The sequence below is a fragment of the Heterocephalus glaber genome, unplaced genomic scaffold, assembly GCF_053883595.1.
Source record: "Heterocephalus glaber isolate CG9 unplaced genomic scaffold, H.glaber_assembly_v1.0 deba00001594, whole genome shotgun sequence".
NCBI classification, from domain to species: domain Eukaryota; kingdom Metazoa; phylum Chordata; class Mammalia; order Rodentia; family Bathyergidae; genus Heterocephalus; species Heterocephalus glaber.
The window spans coordinates 12,131,416-12,147,621 of record NW_028258369.1 but is presented as its reverse complement, the minus strand read 5'-3'; the positions used below and the strand labels follow the sequence as shown (position 1 = coordinate 12,147,621).

The 16,206-nt window shown below is 35.6% G+C and overlaps 1 protein-coding gene across 2 annotated transcripts in view; it reads right to left on the bottom strand.

The window, feature by feature from the left end:
* Positions 1-16,206, bottom strand: part of Scml2 (Scm polycomb group protein like 2) — a 78,905-nt gene that overhangs the window by 26,538 nt on the left and 36,161 nt on the right. For both annotated transcript variants that reach the window (XM_004866143.4, XM_004866144.4), the window contains exons 6-7: positions 13,304-13,547; positions 4,123-4,340 (exon numbers count right to left, since the gene is read on the bottom strand). In XM_004866143.4, coding sequence (XP_004866200.1) covers positions 4,123-4,340; positions 13,304-13,547 — 462 coding nt within the window. The remainder of the gene's footprint in view (positions 1-4,122; positions 4,341-13,303; positions 13,548-16,206) is intronic.

Here is a 16,206-nt window from a genome sequence, read left to right as displayed (position 1 = left end):
TCTCTTTCTCTGCTTCCCACTGCCATGCCATGAACTAATTCTCCTCTGCCATGTCCCTCTGCAGTGGTGCCCTGCCTTGGAGCTAGTCAACTCTGGAGTGAAATCTCTATCAACTGTGAGCCAAAATAAACCTTTCCTCCTTTAATTTCTGTGTGGTGGGTATTGTTTCTCAGCAAGTAGAAAGTAAGAGTTTTTGGTACCAGAGTCTGGTTGTTGCTGTGATGCTACATGATCATGTGGTTCAGAAGCCTTTAGAACTGGCCTGCAGGAATTTAGAAAGTTTTGGAGACCTGGCTGGAGAAGCAGCCCTAGAATGCTGTGAGCTGAGCTTGATGGGAGAGTCTTGTCAGAGCTCAGAAAATTATAATTTTGACAGTAGTGGAGCCAGAAAAGACCAGGCTCAAGAGGTTTCAGTTGGGAAGGACTCCACTGGAAGATGGATCCCAGGCCGTGTGTGTTATGTTCTGGCAGAAAATGTACCTTTATTTTACTCGTGTCTAGTAAATTTGTGGAAGTCTGAGATTAAGGGTGGTGGACTAATTAACCTGGTGGAGGAAATTTTAAAGCAGCCAAACATTCAGGCTGTGGCTTTAGGTGCTGTTGGGACCTTTTATCCAGCTCTACATTGCAAACTAAGAGCAAATAGCCTAGTAGAATGATTTTAAAAGTTTTGAGTTTGGCTAGAAAGGAAGCCTGGGTAAAGCTGGGGCCTGCGAAGAGGAACTTGGTTACTGATAAGGTTACCATTAAAAGTACTTGTTTTTTTCAACTTTGGTGTTTGTGAATGGGATGAAGACGCAGTTCAGAAGAAAGGAATAGAGCTAAGTAATAGAGAAAATCCCTCCTCTCATACTGATGCACCAGGCTACAGCAACCATCTAGAAAACACTGAACATTATAAGAGAGTTTGTTGCCCATATGGGCTTAATTATAAAGCAGGAGGTATGTGACCACATAGAAGAAATCATGGCCTTCCATTTAAAGGAAACACGTAAGCAGGGTTGGTCACAAAATAAAATTACTGAAGCAAATGCAAAACAAGAGAAATTCTCACAAAATGCAGAGGAAAAGGGCAAATAAATTAAGAAGAGAGGAGAAGAAGATAGGTGTAGAGGGCTTGTCCAAGAAATATAATCTACATGTAATAGGAATACCAGAAACAGAGGACAAAGCAAATGAAGCTGAAACAATAATTAAGGAACTAATTGAAGAAAAGAGTTGAAGAATGAAGCAGGCCTGCAAATGAAGAAGGCTCACAGGGTACCTTTAAAATTTCATGAGAAGAAAGCAACACTTAGACATATCCTTATGACATTTTAAAATTCCAAGGATAAGGAAAAAATTTGCAAGTATTCTAGCAGAGCAGGTTACCTATAGAGGAGCAAAAGTCAGACCGACCTTCTCTTACAATTCTAAATGCCAAAAGACAATGAGACAATATCTATAGAGTTTTAACGGGAAAATAATTTTCAGTCAAGAATTACATACCCTGCCAAGTTAAGATTTGTGTATGAAGGCAACTGGGAGACTTTCTTAGATACCAAGGGGTTAGGAAAGTATATCGACCAAACACCTCTGAAAATGTTGCTGAATGATTTACTGCAGCCAACAGAAAAATTAAAAAGAGTAGGGAGATAACTATGAAAGATTTGATTGTTAAAACTAGTTAAGAAACATGATATCTAAAATTTTTGCATATAGGGTAATAAACCTAATGCAAAATAGATTTGTAAGCTAGATCTAAACTTTTCAGTTTATATACTTTTAAACTGTCAAAGTTCATGCCAAATATTCAATGTATTGGGTAAATAAATACCGTTTTATTTTTGCCATGTAATATTATAACAATACTTGTTGTTAAAGCCAAATCTATGTTAGATAAAAATGGTTTGTCACTGTGGGCAGGACAAGTACAGTAAAGACATTCTAAATGTTAATCTGACAAAATTAGAAAATGGTAGCTTTATTTCCTTTTAAAAAAATAACAAGTCTATAATGTTAATAATAATAATGTAAGGAGAAAATTTTCAAAGCACTGGTTGGAGAGGTGTGGATATGTCTGAAATACTGAATAGGGAAACCAGTAATTACTGCATCAAATGGTAGTTCATATAAGTCAATTTGTCACTGAGTTGTAGACAAAAATAGATTATATATATTCCAAGTTTCTGGAATTGAAAACAAGTGAAAAAATCAAGAGAAACTAGCAAAAGAAAAATACCATGGAAGCATTAAAATTTGCAGAAAAGATATATTGACAGAGATAGAAGTAAATTACAGACTGGTTAAATTCCTAATTAATAAGATCCAAGTTGACTAAAAAACAAAACAAAACTCTGATCTGAGATACTCATATTTGTAAAAAACAGAGGTTAAAGGAGTTTAAAGGTAATAGAAACCCTTGAGGTTTAGAAATGGAGAGTAACATTTTTATTAGGTAGAAATAAGGATGTTAAAAGAAATTTCATATTTAAGAAACTGGCATTCATATGTAAGATTTTTGTTCAAAATCTTGATGTGGGTGGTAGTTTTACTGTTGTAAATTGATATAGATACATGTATTTTAAAACACATTTAAAATTAGTGATTTTATGTACTTAAAATTCATTGAGTAATCCTTCAATTAGAGAGAATACAAGTAGAAAAAAAAGAGCCAAGTACTTTGGACCAGGACAATAGAAAAGACGGCCCCTGAGAACCAGCAGGATTCCAGCTGTGCAGGCTTAAAACTGCAAAGGTTAAAGACTGCTTTGAGAAGAGAGCCCCAGGGCACTAAGCTCCAGAATGGAAGCAGCCTAGGGAATGGGAATGGATTCCACAGAATTCAGTTCACGTGCTCAGTCATTCAGGGGCTTCTCCAACCAAGAGAAAGATGCAAAAGGATTCAGTTACTACTCCAGCTGGTAGCAGACTTTGGCATCGTCATCTGCATGGTGTTGGTTTTAGGCACACACAGAATGCAAGAGTTGAGGGTCAGAAAGGCTTCCACTCAGATTTCAGAAGGCCTGAGAGGCCAGGCACTGGCCCCCGAGAGAGGGCAGTTTCTAAAGCCCTGACAGTGAAGTTAGGGCAGTGGAGATCCCAGCACGTTAGAAAGCCAGGAATGCGGAATGTCTGTGGAAAGCCCCAAGGAGTGAGCAATGCTGTAAGGGGCAGGGCCACTCAAGTCCTTTGCAGTTCACACATCTAGCCACAGATTGTCCCAGGTGCTAGACACAAACTACAGGGTTTAATGTTTGCCTTGCTGGATGGATGAGGTCTTGCTTTGGTTCCATTCCTTTCTACTGTCCTATTTCTACCTTTGGAATGGGAATGTTTACCCTGTACATTTGTATGTTGGCAGAATTTAACTTTCTTTTCATTTTTACAGGGGCTCGAAGCTAAGAGTTTGCTTTAAATCTCAAAAGAGGCTTTGGGCTTGGACTTTTCAGCAATGCTGAAACTGTTAGGACTTTGGCAACTCTTAAAGATGGTCTAAATGCATTTTGCATAAAGAGATGGGCATGAGTCTTTGGGGGACGTCTAGATATAAACCGTAACACTCAAACTTACTAAACTCATCACACTGATTCCCTCCCATTAGTTTACTGAAGTATAGTTTATGTACAGTAAAATGCACTTCATATAGATTTTTTAAATACACTGAATTTCAGCCAAGTGCAGTGGCACGTGCCTTGTAATCCCAGCTCCTAGGGAAGCTGAGGCATGAAGACTAAGTTTCTGAAGGCCAGTGCGGGCAACTCAGTGAGACCATGTTTCCAAGTATAAAAGGGCAGGGAATGTAGTGCACTGATAGAGTTGCTTGTCTAGCATGCATGAGGCATTCAATCCCCAGTAAGGCATAATAGTTTCTGAAAGTATATAAATTTTAAACTAACTAGCAAGAACACAAATATACCCATATAGTGCATCCACAGTGGTTTTGAAGATTATAAAAAGTATCAAATTACCCAAGAAAAGAAATGTCAATTTCTCAATAGCTATGTGGGGCCTTTAAGAACGCTATATGATCTTAGTACATTCCTAAAGAGCCTAATCATAATGCTGACAAATTCCTAACTGTATGTCACAAATACAGCACTAGAGAGACCTATATACAAATTAGCAGGAGATACAACTAACCTTTTTTCCTGAGCTTTGACTTTTTTTCTTTGGTATATTTTTAAAAGTACTGCCCTTCTCAGGGGCTGGAGTAGGTCCAGGTGGTTTATTAATTCGAGCCGATTTCCTGATCTGTTGTGTTGGCAGTATTACAGCAGTTTCCTGTGGAGACTGCATTGAATGCTGGGTTGCGTCAAAAGGGGAAGATTCTATTTTTTTTGTATTCTTTGCAATAGGAACTGAGAAAAACACAACAAAAAATTAAAGTAAATGACATAATTAAGGCATTATCTTCTTATGACTCAAGAGAAGTTAATCTTTAAAATTCTCCCCAAAGGTTATTCCCTGAAAATCACTTAAAATAAAAGTACTATTTAAAATGAAGTTTTAGAATACTTTAAGATTTCGTATCATCAGGAAATAGTCTAATTCTCTAAAAAAAAAAAAAAAAAGGGTTTTGTAAGAGTAATCAGTAACTTTGATGTAGCCCAGTGAAAATTTCTGGCAAATTACCTTTTGGCTACTTTCTGTATTTTTTTTTCTTAGTGCAAAAAGAGTCTTTCCTTCAGAAAACACTACCCAATTACGCCGTTTATAGAAATCATCTTGTACATCAATATAGAAAAACAGCAAAGCAAACTACCTAGTACCTAGGGCTCTTTATTCATCTTTCAGAGGCCAGCTGATTCCATTTTTCTTTTTTTTTTCCAGCTTTAAGGAGGTATGATTTAAAAATAAAATTATAAGGCTAGAACACATTATATTGTTTCATGTATATACACCGTGCTGAAACTGTATTTAGTATTAAAACTACATCAAACAGAAAATGCATGTTTAAGTAAGGTTAAAGCGATATCAGCATTATAACTGTGTACTCACAGTGGTCACAAAGTAAGAACTTTTTAGTTTTGCTGGAGTTTTATTACTGGGAATTAAACTCTGGGCCTTCCCAATGAGCTACATTCTCAGCCTTTAATTTTTTTTTAAATTTTAAGACAGGGTCTTGCTAAATTGCTCAGGCTGGTCTTGAACTTGTGATCTTCCCATCTCAGCCTCCCAGAATGCTGGGATTACAGGCATGCACCACTGTGTAGAGCTATTATCTCCATTTTAAATATGAATAAAAAGAGGCTCAGCAAGATAAGTAACTAACCAAGTGTCACACCAGTCTAGAAATGGTAGAACCAGGATTCAAATTCAGAACTATCTTAGCCAAAAAGCCCATGTTCTTTGCTTAAACTGGGCATTATTTCTGATTTGAGATGGAAAATGAAAAGACTTGTTTTGCAGTACTAGCTATCAAACCCAAGACCATGCACATGCTAGGTAAGTACTCTTATCACTGAGCTATATCCTCAGCTTGAGATCTTTTAACCAAAACATTTTCTTCTATAAACTTAAAATACAGAAATAAATAATATGGTTAAGATTTTTTTCAGGTTCAAATATAAGAAAGATTACATGTAAACCACAAAGAAAAAAATTTAAAGTAGTGCTAAAAATAAATATCAACATACTCCTCTAATAATCTAGCATTTAGTCCCATCCAGCTCTAAGATATAAAAAATTTTAAAATTATATTTCAAAATAATTGAGGTTATAACTGAGTGAAAGCAAATGAATTTTCAATTCTCTTAGCTAAATATACCTTTAAGGGTAAAAAAAAAATGCACCAAATACTGGAGTACCACCTTCTGATAATTTTTCTTGACTATACATTTTCTAGTGGAATTTCTCTACTACAAGCATTTACAATCAGAATACAGTTTAAGTCTATTAATTACTAGAATAACAGAGTAAGAATATCCAGGTAGACAGGACCAAACCAATATAATTTATTACGCATGGAACAGAGCAAAACATATACTTGTAAAAATAGTCTCAATGACCACTGGCAATTAACATTTCCTTTTTTCCCCTTGAACCCAGGGCCTTTGCACTGAACTACATTCCCAGACCTTTTTTATTCTTTATTTAAGTTGCCCAGGCTGGGCTTGAACTTTGAGAGTCTCCTGTCTCACTGTCCCAGAGTGCTGGGATTATAGGCTTGTACCACCATGCCCAGCTTAATGTTTCCAATTTTTAAATTAAAATATCCTAAGACTTATATACTAAAATATTAGCAAAGATTATCTCCAGAAGATAGGGATACAAGTAATTTTTAAATTTCCCTCTTATTACTTAGCCTCATTTTCCAAATGCTGTACAATAAATACCAATGTTGTCATTAAAAATACAAAATGCCCAATAAAGATAAACTTAGCCACATCTTTGAATAAAAATACAGCCATCCATTCTAAATATTTAGATGTCTCTAATGAAAACAAATATTCCAACACAAGCATAATACCCTATTTAGATAAAAAGCCATACAATTTTTAGAGTAGCACACAGTTGGCTCTTTGCAATAGGTTCCAAAATCATGGATTCAACCAAGTAAGGTTTAAAAATACTTAAAATTCCATTTCTACTGAACATGTACAGACTTTTTGCCTGTCATTTTCCTTAAAGAATACAGCATACCAACTATTAACATAGCAAATACAGTGCAACAGGTATTACAAGTAATCTAGAGGCTATTTAAAATGTACCTAGTGCTGTGCACATGCAAATATCACAGCATTTTATATAAGGGATTTTAAGCATCCTTGGATTTTAGGGATCTCTGGGGGGTCCTGGAACCAACTGAGGATAGTGAAGTACCACTCATCAATTCACTAAAAATAACATCAGAAATAATCATGCAGGCTCACTGCATGCCAGCAGTGCTCTTCAGAAACCATAAAAATAAAACACAATCTGCAGCTCAGACTCCAGCAAAATCAGAATTAGAGTGGATCACCTCAACACCACAGCCAGAAACTGTTCAGAGAAGCTGACTCAGAAAAACATAAAGGAAAAGTCATCTGCATTGTCTGAGTGGTAGATTGTCCTTGTCAGACAGCTCCCCCCCTCAGACCTCAATCCTGCCTCCCATAGATATCTACTTATCAATCTTCCTTGTATCACCACTTAAAGACTTCTCCAAGATATTGTATTTTGACTCTATCTCCTACTTTCCTTCTGTGTACAAAACAAGTATAAAAGACCCCTTCCTCTCCACTCCTTTCATTTTCACAGGTTTGTTTTACAAACTGACTGCCACAAGGAAAAAGAATGAAGTTACAAAGGAAAATAAGGTCTCTAAGTTTTAGTGGTATCTGTCCCAGTTTTTATGGAAAATGGATCTGCCTCTTCATATTTTAAGCCTTATTTGACCTTACACCAACTTCCCAGTTATGATCTGAGGGCTTACTTCAGTTCTGTACTCATCTACCAACCACATCATAGGCGTGCAATAGCATGAAGAAGCCCGCCCTGTTGCCTTAGCTCCTCCATCATTCTGGAGATTGGTAATGACCCATGCAGATTTCCCTTCCAACACCAAGAACCAGTTTCACAGCATTAAAAATATCTTAAACACATAAGAAAAGTTAACTCCTACATAAAAATGATTCATTCAGAAAAATATTTCATTTAAAACAGCTTGCTTTTGATGCTCTGACCAAGCATTCTCATTTGGGAGATGCTATTATGTCTTTTCCAGTAGATTTTTAAAAATTTTATCTGGACAACTAAACCAAAACCAAATATATTTAAAGGACTAATAGCTTTGATTCATTCTTATTTCAAAACTGGGCTTTGAGATCTAAGATAAACAGATTAAAGGAAGAAGAAATTCTTCATATACCTTATAAAAATACCTTAAATGCACAGAACATTCCATCTTAAAGCTGAAAACTTGAAAAAACGTTGTTGGGAAAAATTTCTCAAACATAACTGAAAAGTCAAAGGATAGCTCTGTAATAAACAAAATATGAAAGCCCAAGTAAAGCAGTTTCTCTACCTGCATAGCTAAGCAACAGTGTGTCTTTGTTTGTTGGCATATATGCTAAATTAAAACAAGAAAATCCAACTTAGTCAAATTTACATGGCTTTCCTACTGTTTCAAAATTTTACCTTATAAGTATTCAGCCTAGAAAAGAAATCATAAAAAGGTAAGAAGCAGCTAGAAATCACAATTAGAATTTAGAAGGGCTTTACGAGTTTTGCTTTTAAAATATAACTGTTTTCTACTTGGGGACTACAAAAGCTCTGTGAACTACTCCTTTCAGCCTCACTGTGGGGCGGGGAGGAGGAGGAGGGTATTTCCAATGAGAACTATTTTATTTCACAACTGCCACTCATGTATACTTGGCATTATTAAGGAAGATTATAATCTCCATAATTTTTAATATTTCCAGAAGAAATAAAAAAGGAAAGCAATTTCAGTTGTTTTAGGTCGTCATAATTCATTTAACAATACGAGTTTTTAAAAGCCATTTGATTTTTACACTACAATATATTTTTTATTGCTGAACAATTTCTATAGAATGAATTCCACTATGTTGTTTAAAAAATTACAGCAATAGCTGCTACAATTAACACAAAAATACATTAAATGTATTGGTATAATATTTAATTAGTAAAATGTTATTCCCATTTTTGTACAAAATATTTTAATAAGTCCAATCTAATACCAATGAAAAATAATTTATTGTCATATTCTTAAAAGTTACAAAAATTTGACAACTTTCATTACAAAGTGGTGATTTAAATAACCAAATCTGACTTACAACAGGGTTGTTCCTTTTTTTAAAAAGGAAAAAACATTTCTTATGGTGGAATTTACCAAAGATTGATTTTTTCCTTTACTATAAAACAAATTTTAGAAGTGAATGTTTAAACAACAGTGTCAATAATTTCAGTAAATAATATTTAGGAAAAATACAAGATTTTCTGAGGTAACAGAAATTACTGGGCTATTCAAAATACAAAAGCTAACAAAGCAGACAATGAATTTCTTTAACCACACCTCAATTACAATATAAAAAACTTTTGCTATAATTCCTACCTTTATAAATATCCTAGAGAAAAATGTTGCTGCTGTATTTACCATTAAGTTGATTTGAGTTCCAGTTGATAGCCTTGCTCCTTACCAGGAATAAAACTGCAAATCTGGAGAAAGCCAGTCAACAACAAAGCCCATGTTGCCCTAGCAAGCCTGAATTTCTAGCAAATGGGGATGAAGCTATTTGCATTTGTTGGTTTAAGGGGGGAGGTGTAGGAGGAGGGGACTAAAGGGACTGCTAAAGTAATTCCCATATTGTCTGTGGCCTGCAGAGACAGTGATCATCAGTCACCTGCTCAAGCTTCCTTCACTCCCGCCTTAGACAAGGACCAAAGGTTACCTTGGGTCAGAGAATCTGGAAAGAATGCCAAAATCTAACTGCCAACCCATTGCATCTATAGAAAAACTTATCCCTGCTGGGTCACATGTCCTAAAAACCAAGACAATTTAATAGTCTCAAGAGAACTTGTTAAAATATATCATAGAACTGAACCAGGCTTTACTTGAAATTATTGTAGTACAGTATATAGCTGAAATCCTTAAAGCAAAGAGAGGACTTTTTTTTTTAAAAGATACTCCTTTGCATCATAATAGCCATCTCCTCACAGAAGCAAAATATGTTTCAAGCTGTTCATATGAAAAAAGAAAATAACAGTTATTTTAAATTTTAGAGGTTTTGCATGAAATATTTGGGTGGATAGCATTTCTAGCCATTTCACTTATGCCAAATATGCAGAGCACTGAATATACTAAAATATATTAATCCGTATTTTATTATAAACTACATTAAGGACAAAAATCTAAATGAATACTTGAGTATTTAGAAGCCTTCTAGAAGGACTAACACATCTCTAAGTTTTACAGCCTTGGTTATATGTACCTCTGCCACTTCTGACCCACTGTAACACAGAAATGAAAGTGCCGCTTTATGTAGTTTTTTGCCAAACAGATACATTCCTACACAAATAAAAAAACTCGTAAAGATATGCCCACAAAATTTTAATTTTAGAATTCAGAAAGGTAAAGCACAAGTTACAGAAACCACACACTCCTTCTGTGTCTGAATAACAAGGAAAAAGAAGCCATAATTTCTAATTTTATGGGGGTAAAAACGAGAAAGGGGTAGGGGCTGGGAGTACACTATCTTATTTGCTCAATGAAAATGCTGAAATACTTCTCAAAAGACAAACATTGAAAATCAATTAAGAAGGAAAATGTTGTATGTAAGGAGTTGTTCATAATAAGTCTATTATACATAAAATGACCAGTTACATTTTTAGAAGATCCAAAGTTTAGATTTTAGAACCCACTCCCTAAAAATTAAACTAAAGCACAAATACACCTGCACACAAATAAACCAGTATTCAAAGAAGCTAATATGCCAAGAATAATTATGTTTAAGATCTATTAAATTTTTTTTCTTTAATCTTAAGAAGAAAATTTCTATTTGTAAAATTATGTCTGAATTGGCAACAAAGAAAATCTAATTTACCAGATCTAACAAATATTCAGTATCAGAAATGTTTCTGCAAAGCTGTGAATGAAATGCTACCACTGCATTTCATTTCTGAATTAAAGCTGTTTCCATCAGAGGAAAGCAGGGGGAGAGGACCCTAGTAAACTGAAGGGTTGGTTATATCAAGAAAAGAATTAAGACAGTCTCTAAATGCTTACAATGCCACTGGACAGGAATGCTTGGCAATACCTTCCTGATTTTAGGTTTTCCCCTCCTCCAAGCTCCTTCTGGACCACAGGAATTCCTAGATACCCTTGGGATCCTGCAACTTTATACTCAAAGCATCTGGAAGTTTGCTGCCTGGTCTCCTTCCTTGTCTATAAGGCCACATTGTTAAAAGAATTACACTACAAAAGGACACTCCATACAATGTAAGTCATTCATTTACAGTCAATGCTGCATAAACCTGAAGCTACACTTAAAATGAATTCATTCATGATTTAGAAATTATATGTTTAAATTTTAATTTATACATTGAAAGTATTCAAGTACCTTTAAAGCAAGGTAGTATGGCTTACAATGTAACAATTTTTTTAAAACCTTGAATATCCCATAATCTTAGAAAAAATTAATATTGGGAACATTTAAAAAAGAATGTCTCTGAATCCCCCAATTTTACAAAAAACTAAAAATATTTATTATTTTCATAAATAAAATATGCATTTGGTCATAAGCTTGCCCCCAAAAAGAAAGGAAAATGAAAAAACAATTCAGTTTTAAATCTTACATAGCTTTCAAAGTAAGAGTAGTTCCAGATATGATTCTAAGTTGCTGGATTATCACTGTTGAATATTTTCTCTTTAAAATCCTTCCTCTCCTATTGTTGGGGAAATCAAGCTAGTGACTATCCTACAATTAAGAATACTTTTTGTTGTTTACTCAAAACTTTGATCACTGCCTCCTGTCAACCAAATATAAAGCGCACCGCCCCACACATCTATATTCCTACCTATAATAAAAAAAAATTTCCTTGAGTGAACATGATGACTCTTAAACCTGCTTTCTTAACGAGGAGCTACCATTTTTTTAGGCTCCATATCTGCACGGGCAGCTATCCAATGGAGGATAGCAACTAGATGTACCAAAGTTACCCTGAATCAATTAAGATTAAGTTTAGCTAATAGTAAGTGAAAAATCTAAAAGAACAGTTGTTTAAATAACACAGTTCACTTCTTTCAAATAAGAATCTGGAAACAGACAATGCAGGTTAATATGAAAGTTCTGCTGCACAACATCCTCAGGGGCTCCTGCTCTTTCTTTTTGCTCTCCACTCCACAGCGCATAGGATACAGTATAGTCCCAATCTCATGGTCCAAGATGGAACTCCAATAAAACAAAAACACTCCTAGCAGCAGGACAGAAGCAGGAAGAAAACACACTCCTCTCTCTATAATACACTTCCTGGAAGTAAAACACACTATCTATATTTAGTCTCATAGATATACAATACTGCTGCCAAGCTGGGAAAGTAGTCATTACGATACACAGCCAAATTGTGCCACTAAGAAAAAAGGGGGAATAGATACCGGAGAACCAAACTCACCATGTCCCAAACTGGTAAAAGAGGTACCTAATTTAAAAAAGAAATCGGAGTATATAGTATTATAGTATAGTAGAATGCATTAATATTCCAAACTACAGATTTTAATAGCAGCTTTGAGAATATAGCTATGTAAGCTCTTTCCTACCCTGTCTTCCTCTACACACTTTACTCATTTTTCTACATCATGCTTATTTCTTGTATAAACACATTTACTGAGATAAATTTTAATCATATTTACATTCGATTACATGAATAAATTCATAAAAACTTAGACCAATGACTGGGTTCTGTATGTAGATCTCACTTAAATAACTGCAGTGATTCCATCACAGAAGAACATGGTAGACACACGCCTTAGTCTTTGGAAGTTACCAAGGAGCTTCAATACTTTCATGACTTTTCTCTGAAAGAAAAGTATCTCGATCCAGTGATGCAAGCCTTTTAGAGCTCTCAACGATACAAAGAGCCTGCTGGGGCACACATGTCATAGGTTTGCCACCACTTATCTAGATAATCACAGTAAAGTGTTTAATCCAGGAAACAGTGTTAACAACTGATAAATACTGCCATAACTAAAATAACACAGAAATCTACAATGGCTTCCAAAGAGTCAAAAATTTTCACATACATGTAGATTTTACTTAAGATTAACAAAGTATTAATTTAATTTGAAAATAGAACCAAATTCATGTCAAATTATGTTTTTAACAGTTATACCCAATCTTTAAAAAATTATCCTAGAGATATAAACAATGGAATACCATGTGTAAATTTTCTTTTTTCTTTTCTTTTTGGGTACTAGAGATCAAACCCAGGGCTTTACATATGCTAAGCATGTATTCTACCATTGATCTATATCCCTGATGCCCTGAGTAATATTTAATTGAATAGCAATTATAAAGGTAGCTGCCCACCACCCTGCCCAGTGCTTAAAGCCACCAAGCCTTCCTTGGTACAAATGCAACTTTTAGCTTTGTCTATATTCTCCAAGGTGGACTGGAGCTTACATATGATGTTGAGGCAGCCTTCAAAAATTCTAATCAGTCTTCCTTTACTTACCTCTGGTTCTACAGGACAGTGCTCTCACTGTTCTGCCTGACCCTCTAGTTGGGCATGAAATCTTAGTATCATCAAAGCTAACCGTAATGCCACCAAAAGTAGTTAAATCCAAATTCATTAAAGTAAAAAAACATGTAGTTACTTATTAGCTTACCCTTATTTCCTGGTGGGTGTAATACATCTCCTGTCAGGCAACACCACCCAACTGGGAAAATTTCTCTAGAATCATACTTGCACCAATAATCAAATACTCCACTCCAGCCATCAAACGTGATGTAAACTTCATCTCCTTTAACACCTCCAATTGTTGCTGGGCAGATGAAATATGGGTTCTTTCTGTCAGTAGCTTCCAGTTTCATCCCCACTTTAAAATTATTTAGGGGTGGCTTTGGTGGTTCCTACCAAAATATTTAAAAAATTTTTCAATGTTAAGATGTATTAAGAACCATTTGCTCAAGTGTATTCTCTTACAACATTTAGCAATCATAAATAACCCTTTGTTTTCATTTTGTCAATTAATAAAGGAAGAAAAGAGTTCTCACAGATCTGAAAATCTGCTCTCCAAAATCTCATTTTTATTCTAGAGTACAGCCAAGGACTTGGAAGGAAACAAAACCAGCCTGATCCATCCATCCATTCAAAATATATGATTTATCTACTATGTAACAAGAATTTAAGATTCACTAGTAGACAAAAATATCAACGATTCCTGCTCTGGTGGAGTGTACATTCTAGCAGTGTTGGTAGAAGAGGTTGGAGACAGGAGAGAACAATGGACAAGAAAGTTTAAGAGAAAGTAGATAACGCTACTGAATATGCAAATTGTAGGAGTGCACTGAATATGGCTAAGTACAAAGGGAAGCAACAACAGCAGCTAATATCCTAAAATAAACTCAAAGTATAAAATGCAGACATAAAAACATGAAAGTCACATAATATGGATGATAGCCAATACTCAGAAATTGATATTAAAATAGCATTCCTAGCTGGGCATGATAGCACATGCCTGTAACCCCATCACTCTGAGAGAGCAGGATGATCAAAGTTCAACCCAGCCTGGGCAACTCAGTGACTTAGTGAGAATGTCTCAAAATAAAAAATAAAAAGGGCTGAGGATGTAGCTAAGTGTGAAGGCCCTGGGTTCAATCCCAGTACTGCAACCCCCTCCCTGAGCATTCCTTAGTTACAATGCTGACAGGATTCTTAGAAAATCCAACTGCTATGTCAAGAAGCAACATCTTTTCTTTCAATCAGCTTTTCATGCAAGTAAATGGGCACCATCACAGTAACCCAGTCACCCAAGCCAGAAGCCTAGACATAGTCCTGGACATAGTTCTTAGCCCTACTGAACGTTGGAATCACCTGGGGCCACACCACCAGAAATGTTAATTGAATTGATAAAGGGTGGGGCCCAGGAATCAGCATGTTTTAATTCCCCAAGTGATTCTAATGTGTACTCAAGATTGAGGACTGCCCTAGATTCATACCTTCCACTTACCCACAATTCAGTCAAAACCCATAACCTGCCAATGACCCTCCTCTCTAAAATAATATCAAATATTAACCTTAAAATTTTATTATACACCAGGCACTATTTTAGTTTTATATATATTCATTTAGTTCTTATAAGAATGCTATGAGGTCAATGCAATTATTGTTCTCATTGTGCAAATGAAAAAACCGATACAGTACATACTTGCCTAAGAATATACTCCCAATTATCAGGGCTGGATTTTAAACCTAAGCAATCTTATCTGATGGCCACCTCCCTGAAAACCCTACCCCAACAACAGCATGGCCAACACCAACTCATCCACTTCAAAGCCCAGCTCTCCTGGCCCCCTTGAATGCTTCCCTACTAAACACTGCCCACTTCTAGGCCCCATCTCAACAGGGCTCCTTGTTTTCACTTATGAAACCACTGTTGAGGTGTCTACACTTCCATGAAATTGAGAGAGGTGTTAATTACATCTTATTCATGTTATCATTTTCAGCACCATACCCAATAGCAAGCATTTATTTAAAGGAAAAAAGCCAAGGAATCATCCAAGGACAGTAAGTAAGCTCCTAGCTTTTTTTTTTTGGTGGTACTTTGGATTGAACCCAGAGGCACTCTTTCACTGAAGTACATCTCTAGACCTCCCTTTTTAAAAAATTTATTTATTCATTTGTTTGTATTTATCTTGTGATACTGGGAGTTGAACTCAGGGCATTCTCACTGAGCTATATCTGAGCCTTTCTGTATTTTTTATTTTGAGAAAAGGTCTTGCTAAATTGTCCAGGTTTGGCTCAAACTTGTCATCCTCCTGCCTTAGCCTCCCAGAGTGCTGGGATTACAAGCATGTGCCATCACACTCGGCTCTTTTTAATTTGAGACAGGGTCAGATTTAGGTAATTGGCAAAATAGTTCCCTAGGCTGTCCACAAAAGTTAATGATATAAAATGCTTTTAAATGTTTTTAAGGAATTTGGCTTCTTAGTATCAATTCTTGAATGACTTCTGAAATACAATAATTTCCAAAAGATATAGCTAAAATAAGCAAGCGATTATTCTTTTACTGTGAGACAAAAATGGTTCTATTCTAGAAGGTAGCTAGTAAAGAATGCTCTTTTAACCTCTCTTCCTACCTACCTACCTATAATATGGTTCTGTGGTATCCCATTAACTCTAATGCCAGTCTCATCATTTATCTGTATTACTCCTCTGCCAGGAATATTCTTAATCTTGGTATCTCCATGGTTCCCTCTCTCTTTCTTCAGCTCTTCATTCAAATGGCACCTTCTCAGCAAGAACCTCCCAACCAACCTATCTAAAACGTCAACCACCCTGCTGTGCAAGCACAAGGACCAGAGTTCGATCCCCCGTACCAAAAAAATAAAAAAATAAAAATAAATAAAACGTCAACCTCTGATCTCCTAATCTTGTAGAACTACCAAATATAATACATGTTTTAATTATAATAGTTTATGAAACATTTCTCCAATTAGAAGGTAAGACCGATAGTAGCAGTTTTTATGTTTTGTTTATTGCTATATTCCGAGGGTCTACCTGTGACCA